The following is a 12,602-nucleotide window of genomic DNA, read 5'->3' on the forward strand; positions in this document are numbered from 1 at the left end:
AAAAAAAAAAAAAACCAAAAAAGCCACATAGTGGTCATCATCCTGGCTGTCAATTTGTTGCTTCTGCTGCAGAGACACCATTTTTTCCTGATCTGTGATGATGGAGTTCGGCTTTACATTACTCTTCTGCCAGTTATGGAGGACAATGAAGGACACTGCAGGAAGAAGGGACTAATCCAGGTGATACATTGCACATACTATCCTCACAAATGTGGAATGCCTATCAGGTGAGCTGCCAACCCAAAACCCTCCTCTGAAAACAGGCAATCAGAAGTGTTTTATTGCTCTGGAAATAGCCTCTCCAGATCCTAGCAGCAACTGGAATTAATTATACACTAGTGGTGGAACATGAAATCACACAGCCCCTTTCAAAAACAGATTGAAAGTTTCTAATAAAGGTAATCATATGCCTACTATGACACAACAATCCGACTCATACAGAGATGAGAAAAATGAAACTTTGTGTTCACATAAACCCACTGCATGAACGTTTTATAGCAGTTTTATTTAAAAAGTCAACAAAAAAGTGGAAACCCAAATACTCTTAACCTGATGAATGTACAAACTGTGGTAGGTCTATACAACATACTATACAGCAGTAAAAAGGAATAAACTGTCATTAAATTCATCAACATGCATCTAAATCTGAAATTCATTTACACTAAATAACAGGAACCATAATTGAAAAAATACATATAGCATAACATGTATATGGACAAGTGTCAGAGATTCAAGACTAAAAAGTGGCAGCACTAGGGAATTTTTTGGAGAAGGAGGTGTTTTATATTTTCATTGTGATACTGGTTCTGTGACTAAAGAAATTACTTAGTATCACCATTACGACAAATTTTACAAGCCGATTTGTCTGTATATATAAATTTTTTATAGAACGGCCACCATTATGTATATGCTTTTATATCCTGCACACCACATGTAAAACTATGATTGCTTTACCTCTTGTGAACTAAATTCTTCTGAAGAAATACATTTAGTATAGTACAACACTGTGACATGTAGCTAGGCAACTATCTAAAAACTCCCTTCCTGTTGGGCACTGAAACCACTTCTCCGCTTTCACTATTTCCATAATGTAGCACCACCATCAAGGTACACCAATACGGTGCGCAAGGAATTCCAAAGAATGATTCTGAAAGGGCAATTGGGCCTATGGGAGGCCTAATTTGAAGGCTTTTGCTACCTATAGCCATCATTTCCCAAGCCACTTACATGAGAAGTCAAGAAGATCCCAGTTCACCATGGGGCAGAGGAGCTCTGTATAAACCTCCAGGCCCTGTAGCAGGTGTGCACCCCAAGTACATAAGCAGCCACCAGTCCAGCAACTGCAGCCTCAACTCCTGGCCTAGTACACTCTCCTTGAATGACAAAATTACCAAAAGGACTGAACTTGCCAAAAGCTGCATTGCATTTAGATTAGGTTGCAGGTCTGTGCAAGTCCACCATTTCCATATATCCTCAATGTGAGCCCTCCTTTGATGAAAATCCTGCTTCTCACAGCACCATTTGAGAGGGACATTTTTAAGACATGGTGGGATGTGAGTTAAAATTTTCCGTACTGTTTTCCCATTCATAAATTAAGGATCAAAGCGGTTGTGGAAGATTTTAAAAAGCAATAGAAAAAAGTTCAGTACAACACTACACACGATGCATAATCCAGATTCTTTAGGAAATGACTGCTTTGTATACAAACCAAGCTAAAAGAAAACACACAAAATAAAGAGACTGGTAGAATTCTGAGTGATTTTTGCTTTTCCTCCCAAATTGCTGTTAAAATCCAATTTCTCTACATCAAGAACATACTGCTGTATAATGTGAAAAAATATAAATAAAAATATTAAAAAACATAGTAAAGTAAAAAGAAACCACAAAGATTAAGACAACACAGGTTGATAAGATTTTGTATTACAGGCAATTTTTATATAACAGAACCAAATTAACATTGTGATACCTATCCAAAGTCATGTGCTACAAACGAAGACATTCTTTGCTTCTAGTCCCAGAGTCTCTCCAGTGTGTGAGGTATTACACAGGTTCAAAGAAGGTACACACACTGAAAGCTTCCCTTGTCTTTGACACGCGTAGGACCTGTCATATGTGCAATATATATTTCTCCTCAGTGTATTTTTTCATGTTTTCAACTGGCTGAGACAGAACCGAAGATGTTCCCTCATTTCTTACATTCATAAGGCCTGTTTCCACTATGAGTTCTTATATAGTGAGTAAAATATGAGACGTGCCTAAGGACATTCCCACGTTGTTTACATTGATAAGGCCTTTTTACACTAAGCTCTTTTATGTGTAGTGAGAGATGAGTGGCTAAATGCTTTCCCTCATTCCTTACGTTCATAATGCTTCTCTCCACTGTGAGTTTTTATATGCCTAGTTAGGGCTGAGCGCAAACTAAAGGCTTTCCTACATTCTTTACACTCAAAAGGCCTCTCTCCTCTGTGAGTTCTTATATGTCTAGTGAGGTTTGAGACCCGGCTAAATGCTTTCCCACATTCCTTACATTCATAAGGTCGCTCTCCACTGTGAGTTCTTTTATGTTGAGTGAGAGATGAGGACTGTGTAAAGACTTTTCCGCATTCCGTACATTTATAAGGCCTCTCTCCACTATGGCTTCTTACATGTCTACAGAAGCTTGAGGAATTACAAAAAGATTTCCCACATTCCTTACAATTGTAAGACCACTCTCCACTGTGTGTTCTTATATGGTTAATCAGGTGTGAGGACTGACTAAAGGTTTTCCTACATTCTTTACATTCATAAGGCCTCTCTCCACTGTGAGTTCTTGTATGTGTAGTGAGAGATGAGGACTGGCTAAATGCTTTCCCACATTCCTTACATTCATAAGGTCTCTCTCCACTGTGAATTCTTATATGTGTAGTGAGAGCTGAAGACCGGGTAAATGCTTTCCCACACTCCTTACATTCATAAGGCCTTTCTCCACTGTGAGTTTTTATATGCCTACTGAGGGTTGAGGACTGGATAAATGCTTTCCCACATTCCTTACATTCATAAGGCCTCTCTCCACTGTGAATTCTTGTATGTGTAGTGAGGTCTGAGGACCGGGTAAATGCTTTTCCACATTCCTTACATTCATAAGGCCACTCTCCACTGTGAGTTTTTATATGGTTGATCAGGTTTGAGGACTCATTAAAGGTTTTCCCACACTCCTTACATTCATAAAGCCATTCTCCACTGTGAGTTCTTATATGATTCAATAGGTTTGAGAACTGGCTAAAGGCTTTTCCACAATGCTTACATTCATAAGGCCTCTCTCCACTGTGAGTTCTTGTATGTGTAATGAGGGATGAGGAACAACTAAAGGCTTTCCCACATTCTTTACATTTGTAAGGCCTCTCTCCACTGTGAGTTCTTAAAAAATGTGTAGTGAGGTGTGAAGCACAAATATAGGTTTTCCCACATTCCTTACATTCATAAGGCCTCTCTTGCCTGTGAGTTCTTTTATGTTTACTGAAAGATGAGGAATAACGTAAGGCTTTCCCACATTCCTTACATTTATAAGGCCTCTCACCACTGTGAATTCTTACATGTGCAGTGAGGTATGAAGCACAACTAAAGACTTTCCCACATTCCTTACATTCATAAGGCTGCACTCCACTGTGAGTTCTTAAATGGTTAGTCAGCTCTGAGGAGTTACTAAATGCTATCTCACATTCCTTATTTTCAGAAGGACTCACTCCATTATGAATACTAATATGCTTACTGAGGGATGAGGAAAAACTAAAGGTATTCACATAATCCTTATGATAATATTGCCTTCCACTTTGAATTTTTTTATGTTCAATGAGGGCTGAGAACTGACCAAAAGCTTTCTCGAACTCCTCACGTTCATTAAGCCTCTCTCTACTGTAAGTTCTTTCACGGGTATTGAAGGATGAGGAACAACTACAAGCGATACCGCATTCCTTACATTTATAAATATTCTTTACAGTGAGAGTTTTTACATGAGTGCTTAGGCAAGAGGAACTACAGGCCACTCCACATTCCTTACACTGATAGGTATTGCATCCAGTGCGAGATCTGATGTGACATTTAAATGAAGAATGATACTGGAAAGCTTTTCCACATTCACAGCATTTAGAAGGATTTTCTCTAGCAAGAGTTCTTTTGAGCCCGGTAAGACATGCAATCTTGCTGAAAAGTTTTACACACTGATTACCTTCTTTCTTTTCCTTTTCTTTCCATTCTTTACTTTCATGGAGACTCTCATCTGTATGCCATCTGTCAAAAAGGGACAGCACGTTGCTTGAATTGTTTGTTACCAGAAAATAATTATAGTACACAGTAAATATGTATGTTTTCTGCTCTGAGTCATCTCACGTTGAACAGATTGTCTACTAGAAGTCAATTCTATTATTGTTACATTCTAAATAATGGGGCGTTATAATACCTGCATATGAGTGAAAGGTTTCAAGTACTCAATATCTCATTCGTATTTATGAACATATAGTGTTGTGAAATTATATGAACACGAAATTTTAGTTCTGTACACACACACATCATGATACCTTATGACATTATGATAAGGTGCTGTTCACACTCATAGGAATGATACTCACCTTATATGCCTCCCTTGGTTGTTACACTGCTCTTCAAAGCCATGGAATTCACAAGTTTCTCCTAAAATGGTATACTGGAAGTTATTCTTCATGAATCGCATTATTAAATGTTCAGTGGACACCATTTGTTCTTTATCAACCTTTTGAGAAACTGATCCAATAATTTTAATTATAGTTTCACAATATGAAACAGAATGGTAAGGAGATTTTATAAGGAAGAAGGCACCTGTGAGCAAAGAATGACACTGAGGCATATGGATATTCTGGGATTTTCGCAATGGTCAAAACAGTAAGCAATTTACTAAGAAATTATTTCTTGATGATTGAAAGTAATGCTGTCATAAATAGGGTGTACAGGAAAGCACAGTAGAAAGGTACGGGAAACAATGCATGTGTGCAATGGTAATGTTAAAAGAGAAATAAGGGAGATCTGTTCCCTGAATATAGAAGGTGTAAGAATACTGATGGAAAGGGAAACAATAATAAGCTCAAGTATATGTGGAAGTTTAGCCTCCTCAAACCAAAACTTTTTCAAATTGATTTATTCAAATGTAATTCCCTCCATGCAGGGTTCATCCTTCAAAGGATTCTTGCCTTCCTAGTGCATCCTGACACGATGGCTCTGAATAAGGAAAGAGTAACTCAACTCTCCTTAGGTCTTTCCCCGGGAGAACAAGTGGGTGTGGGTGACATGGTTTTCATGGGGATTGGCAGATTTTGAAGACAGTATAAAGCAAAATTTCCCTGACATTGCATCCAGTGCGAGATCTGATGTGACAATACTTTGGCCACCAGAGTCTCTATAGATGGACTGTTATGAGTTTATTTACCACAAAATAATTCTATCAAATCTGTAATAAACACGGTAAAATTCTAGTGAGGTACCAATCCACAAATCTCTCCGTGTCCAAAGTGACCCCTCAAGCCAGTGCTCACAGACCTCCCAAGCCAGTGCTCACATTTCCAACACCTAAAGACCCTCAAAGATTTTAAAAAGAAGAGATACAAACTCAGTTTAATGTGCAGATTTTTGCATTCAGAGGAACGACTCCAGAGCTAAGCTCCATGAGGGCAGTGAACATTTGTCAGGTGTTCCAATGTATTCCCATTCCTCAACCCAAACCTTGAAACAAGGTCCATTAGTACAATATTTTCATTCACTAATGAAAAAGAAAACTGAAATCCTCCTTACCAACCGAGGCCAGGTTTCTGAAGGTTTCCATCATCACATCTCTGTAGAGTTTCCTCTGAGCAAAATTCAGCAAAGCCCACTCTTCCTCGGTAAAGTCCACGGCCACATCCTCAAACACCACTGAGTCCTAAAATAACCCACATACTCTGGATCAGCAAGGTATCATCTTCCACAATGTGTGTGAAAGCTCAAGTGAGATTATTAGTGCTGGGGAAAAGAAAATTCACAGAAAGGTCACAGAACTCTCTGTGTTCTCCTCTAGAGTTTGGCGACTAGGCTCTTCCTTTTGCTGTCTACATTGAAGTCCTCTTGGTATCCTATCTCATAGGATTAAAAATATATTTCTAAAACACTGAATTTTTCTGTCCACAGTTTGACACTGACCAATTCCGGCCTCATCTCTCTGTATATTTATGTTCCAGAAGAGCCAGAACTGAAGCAGAAAGGAGAAACCCTCTACAAATGAAAGGGTTATTTCCACATTCACATCATCATTTGTGGAAAAAAAAAAACAATTTTACTGCCTTCCGTAAGACCCACCAGAACAGTCAACAAAACAAGTAGGATATTAATATCTAGGAAACACTGATGGACTGGTGGTTTTTCCTTGTGTTCCTCAATAGCCATGACAGGCCTACCAAAACAACTGGTAACTCAGGTCAACAAAGGTAACAAGACCACCTGAGAAAAACTATTCTAAGAATTATAAATTTTTACATGTCTATTACCAATTTTTCAATACTTCAAAAGTTGCACTGTCATCCTCTCTCTTTCATGGAAATAGGCAAGGGGATTGAAAAGTTAACAGAGGGCAAGTGAGAAGACAGTGAACACGAAATTCTAGATCTTCACACAATTATCAAACTTTTAATCTGATTATAATTGACCACTCTACAGAACAAACGGACACCGAAAAACCCACATAAGCACACTCTAATGTATTATGACAAAAATCCCTGCGATGGATTAATTACTTTTGTGTGTGGCCTTTCTAGCCATGGTCTTGTAACTCCCACCCAGATGACTGAGTGATATGGTAATCATGGCCTACCAAAAGGATTGGTCAGTTTTGTATTAAAGAGAGCCAACTGAAGAGCAAAGAGAGGAACCCACCACCCCTAAGGAAGGGGACACCAGCAGGAGAAACCCAGCAGCAGGACACCATACGGTGGGCTTTCTGGCCACAGAGAGAGAAAGCTGAGTGCCGTTGGGCAGACACTGAGGGCCAGGGAGAGGTGTGCCTGTGAGCACAGCTGGGAGAGGCTATCCTGATGGAAGAACTGTACCCTGAGTGTTCTTCAGCCTGAACTGTAACTTACTCCCCTTACAACGAGCCCCATAATCGTGAGTACGGCCTTTGAGTTCTGTGTGGCCATCATGATGAATTATCAAACCCAGTAGACAGTGCTGTGGGAGGGATGATTGGTGTCAGAGTTGGTAAGGATGGCAGAGACGGGGGTTTGTCTGACCTCCACCTCATAGGAATCAGACTTGGGCTGTTGATCTTGGTTCTCCTTCTCCCTTGTGGGGTTGGAGATCAAATACTGCCCCAAAGCCAATTTTACAACCCTTATATCTACAAAGGGCTTAATAGCATGGTCTTGTATTTGCTGACCATGAAGAACACGTTAAGATTCCCATTTTAAAAGGAAGTTAATTGAAGTGTACAGGGTTTACCAGTTAAACTGCCCAAGAATCGTAACAAACTTACATACCTTCCAGGTAGAGATTCCACTTCAAAATTTTTTACATTGGCAGTCCACAAAAGGAACATGACCAAATGATTACTTGAAGCCTGATGTCTGCAACCACCTGAAGTGTAAGGATTAGACTCTGAGAAACATTCAACAGAATGGCTTCCACATGCGGTGAGGAGACAAAAGGCTGTTATATAACACTTCTGATGCTAACACTGGACTGAGCAGCTGAGCAGCTGTAGAACAGGAAGGCTCTTCTTGGAAGGGAAGTAGGTGATGTGAGTTGCCTAAATCATCTCCAATCATTCCTGGTATAATGGTGTAAAACAAGTTTCCATCAACAGACAAAACCCAAGTCTCCTCCATTACAGGTAACCAGGTTATGTGTTTTAAAGTCATGAAAAATCCCGACACATATTGTTATTGTTGTTGTTAACTGCCATCAGGTCGGTTCCAACTTACAGCAACTTCATGTACCACAGAATGAAACACTGCCCAGTCCTGTAGCATCCTCACAATCACTGTTATGCTCATGTCCATTGTTGCAGCCACTGTGTCACTCCATCTTACTTAAGGTCTTCCTCTTTTTTGCAGACCCTCTACTTTACCAAGCACGATGTCCTTCTCCAGGGACTGGTCCCTCCCGATAACATGTTCAAAGTATGTGAGATGAAGTCTCGCCATCCTTGCTTCGATGAGCATTCTCACTGTGCTTCCAATGAGCATTTTCGCTGTACTTCAGGACAGATTTGTTCATTCTTCTGGCAGTCCATGGTATATTCAATATTCTTTGCTAACACCATAATTCAAAGGCATCAATTCTTCTTAAGTTTTCCTTATTCATTGAACAGCATACACATGCATATAAAGCACTGAAAACACCAAGACTTTGGTCAGGTGCACCTTAGTCCTAAAGGTGACATCTTGTTTTTAGCACTTGAAAGAGATCTTTTGTAGCAGATTTGCCCAATGAAATGAGCCTTTTGATTTCTTGACTGCAGGTTCTGTATCGATTGTGAATACAAATAAAATGAAATTCTTGACTTCAGTCTTTTCTCCCTGTGATATTCCATCATTTTGTCATCTGATGTGATTTTCTTATGTGTTGTAAATCCTATCTCCATGCTGCTGATGAGATGGAATTTGTGGCACTTATGTTAATGAGATAGGACTCAATCTACAAGATTTGTTTGTATCTTGAGCTTGTCTCTTTTGAGATATAAAAGAAAGAAAAGAGCAGAGACATGGTGACCTCATACTACCAAGAAAACAGCTCCAGGAGCACAGCATGTCCTTTGGACCCAGGGTTTCTGTGTGGAGAAGCTCCTACACCAGGAGAAGATTGATGACAAGGACCTTCCTCCAGAGCCAAGAGAGAAAAAGCCTTCCCCTGGAGATGCCACCCTCAATTCAGACTTATAGCCCACTAGACTATGAGAGAATAAGTTTCTCTTTGTTAAAGCCATCCACTTGTGGGATTTCTGCTATACCAAGCAGCACTAGATGACTAAGACAATGCTATAGACAGAGGCACCATGCTGTCCCTCTGCAGCAAAGACTAGTAAAACAAACGTCAATCCTGGAACCCTAAGCATCAAATGAAGGAATAAAGAACTCGCTCAAGCAACAAATGGAATAAGAATCTGACAGAGAACAGAAAATGAGGAGAGCTATGGAGTGGAGGTCCCCTACCAGCTAATGAAGCACAGATATGCCATCTTGTACCGTAGCCATCAAGGAATGCAAACAGGGAATACAAGAAGGTAACTTCATGGAGTTCCCAATGAGAGACAGAACACCCAGTGACCAGGGATACACGCTTTCCCAATCCCTACGCTTCTGAGTATGTGGCCTCTGTTGCTTTCCAGTGGGCCACAGTTGCTCAGCCGGAGAGACGCCAGCTCACTGCCACCCTGATTCGCCATCTTGGACCTCAGTCTCCAAAGACTGCGGACAGGGAGTACGGGAAAGCAACTTCAAGGAGCTCTCAATAGGAGACAGAGCATCCAGTAACCAAGGATACACACTTTCCAAAACCCCACCTTTCTTCACTCTATGCAGCCTCCACTTCTTTCCAACAGGCCATGGTCACTTGGCCAGAGACACAAGCTCACTGCCACCTGGGTCCGCCTCGAACCCACTGGATGGCCCCTTCAGCACCACTTTTGTTGCTTTTCCCTTTCTCTCTTCCTTCCTTTCCTCCAGCCCAGCTACCCCATGTGCCATACCTTCTCCTTCTTGATGGAGTGTGCCACAGTACTTGGCTAGACTGTCACTGGTACACGGTCGCCTAAAGTAGGCACTGCCATGCCAGCTGTCTTAGTCATCTACTGCTGCTATAATAAAAATACTACAAACGGATGGCTTTAACAAGGAAGGTTTATTCTCTCACAGTCCAGTAGGCTAAAAGTCCAAATTCAGAGCATCAGCTCCAGGGGAACGCCTTCTCTGTCGGCTCTAAAGGAAGGATCATGTCATCAATCTTCCCTTGGTCTGGGAACTTCTCTGCCCAGGAACCTCAGGTCCAAAGGATGTGCTCTGCTCCCGGCACTGCTTTCTTGGTGATATGAGATTCCTGTGTGTCTCTGCTTGCTTCTATCTTTTATATCTAAAAAGAGATTGATATAAGACACTATCTGATCTTGAACACCTCATCAGTGTATAACTGCTGTTCATCCAGTGTAACTGCTGTTCATCCACCTTATAACATCGTAGTGACAGACTTTACAACACTTAAGGAAATCACATCAGATAACAAAACGATACACAATCGATTACACAATACTGGAAATCATGACCTGGCCAAGTTGACAGATACTTTCTGGGGACACAATTCAATCCACGACACCGGCAGACTACCCCCCCCACGATTTATTATTTTTATTTTCCAGCTTCTGCTTTCTCTCCCTTCTTTTTTTCTTTATCCAGCCCAAGAGCCCAATGACCTGCACCCACCCTTCTCAACGGGCAGTGTTACACTGCTCAGCTGGCCAGTCACTGGCATGGAGCCTCCCCAGGTGCACGCTGTTGTCATCGACCGGCTATCTCACTGCCATTTTATTTACTGTTTTTGTTGCTTTTTCTCCTCTTCCTTTCTTCTTTTCTTTTCTTCCACCCACCTAGCCTTGTGCACCAGTGTCCCTTCTTGGCTGGCTGTGCTGTACTGCTAGGCTGGAAAGATTGTGGCACATAGCCTCCCCAAGTCTGCGCTGCTCCCACAGGTAGGCTCCCTCAGCATATTTTTCATTTTTCTTTATATTTCCCTTCTCCCTTTTCCTTCCCCATCCAACCTAGGCCCTGCGCAGCCTCCGCCCCTACCTGACCGGCCGTGCCATACTGCCTGGCTAGAGAAACAACTAGCTGCCACTCCAATTCCAACTCACCCCCAACAACCCGTTCCCCCAGCTTGTTTTTTTCTTTGTTGGCTTTCTCTTTTTCCTCTCCATCCTCCCGTCCACCTAGCCCCATGCGCCACCCACGCCCCTTCTCAGCAGGTCAAGCTGCACCACTCAGCTACAGCCACTGGCACACAAACTCAATGGGTCTGCCCCACACCTGCAAATTCTAACATGTCACCATTTTGTTTACTTTCTTCTTTCGTTTAACTTTTTGCTTTTGTTTCTCTTGTTTCTTTTCTTTTACTCACCTACCGAGCTCTACACATCACATCCTATCCCTTCCTATCTGCACAGTGAATTGGGTCCACACCCAAGTGCACTGATGTGGTCCCCCGGACCCAGATCTGCACTGCTCTGGATCCTGCCCCACTGGCCCAATTCATGCCGCAAACTACCCATCCCCACCACTCCCCCTCTGTTGGACTCGTCCTGCTGAACCACAATTGAAGGACAGGACCTACCCACTTAGACAAGGTGGTGAAAAGTACTGTACCCACAGCAAGCAACAAAATATGCCCAGCCTGTCTACCCAGACATAACCAAATAAAAAAAGCAGCATAAATCAAACAAATCTACAATCAATAAATGAAGAAAATTCTTGAATGTCCCATACATAGCAAACGATATCAAAACATATAAAAAACACAATGGAAAAATACAAGAACAAAATGTCAAAATAAACAACTAAATATCACACAAAAACAGCAATTAGAAATCCAAAAGATACACAAGATTTCAGAAATAGACGGTGCAATAAAAGTTTTTTGAGCAAATTTGAAACAATGGAAGTCAGGATCAGTGAAATTGAAGACAAATATTTGGATACCACTTTGAGGAAAAATCAAAGAAAAGGATGAAGAAAACTGAAGAAACCCTGAGAATGATAAGGCATACAATCAAAGAAAAACTTCTACGTGCTCAGAATTCCAAAACGGGGAGAAAAAGGAAAATACAGAGAAGATTACTGAAGATTACTGATAGAAAACGTCCCTAATATCATGAAAGATGAAAAGATGACTTTTCAAGAAGCTCAATGAACCCCATATAGAATAGACTCCAAAAAAAAAAAAAATCACCAAGACATAATGACACCTGCTAAAACCACAAAGAATCCTGAGAGCAGCTCAAGAAAAAAAGTCACAAAGGGGAAACACCAACACTACACTCCGATTACTCAGCAGAAACCATGCAGGCAAAAGGGCAATGGGATGACATATACATAACCTTGAAAGAAAAAACTGCCAATCAAGAATAATAGTCTGCAAAACTCTCGCTCAAATAAGGACATTTCCAGATAAACAGAAATTAAGGGATTATGTAAAAACCAAACCAAACTTACAAGAATTACTAAAGGGAGTCCTTTGGTTAGAGAACCAACATCAGACAACAGCCTGAAACTAGGACACAGGACAGAATCAGCCAGATACCAACCTAAGAAATGAACTCTCCAGGATAAAACAAAACTAAAAAATTGACAACAGGGAACCAGAGAGGTCAAACTGTAAATGACAACAACATCAGAACAATGAAAAAGGGAATAAACAATGTAGATATAGAACTTTCAAACAGAAAGTCAAGACGATATCAAATAATAAAAGACTGGTTTAAACTTAGGAAGATAGGGGAAATTTCAAGACAACTACAAAGTTAAGACACTCATCAAAATAAAGGAAAAAGTCTTAGTAAATCCAAAATCTACAAAAACTAAATA

At 40.8% G+C, this 12,602-nt stretch overlaps 2 protein-coding genes across 3 annotated transcripts in view; both read right to left on the reverse strand.

The window, feature by feature from the left end:
• LOC101340827 (zinc finger protein 883-like) overlaps window positions 1-12,602 on the reverse strand; it is a 97,281-nt gene that overhangs the window by 57,773 nt on the left and 26,906 nt on the right. The gene's annotated exons all lie outside the window — the stretch shown is intronic.
• The window catches only part of LOC101341079 (zinc finger protein 883-like), a 39,487-nt gene continuing 26,985 nt past the window's right edge, over window positions 101-12,602 (reverse strand). Inside the window, exons 2-5 of the mRNA XM_023733155.1 lie at window positions 5,797-5,923; window positions 4,605-4,755; window positions 2,528-4,266; window positions 101-2,207 (exon numbers count right to left, since the gene is read on the reverse strand). Coding sequence (XP_023588923.1) covers window positions 2,107-2,207; window positions 2,528-4,266; window positions 4,605-4,755; window positions 5,797-5,923 — 2,118 coding nt within the window. The 3' untranslated portion in view covers window positions 101-2,106. The remainder of the gene's footprint in view (window positions 2,208-2,527; window positions 4,267-4,604; window positions 4,756-5,796; window positions 5,924-12,602) is intronic.

Source organism: Trichechus manatus, unplaced genomic scaffold (assembly GCF_000243295.1).
Source record: "Trichechus manatus latirostris isolate Lorelei unplaced genomic scaffold, TriManLat1.0 scaffold00057, whole genome shotgun sequence".
NCBI classification, from domain to species: Eukaryota; Metazoa; Chordata; class Mammalia; order Sirenia; family Trichechidae; genus Trichechus; species Trichechus manatus.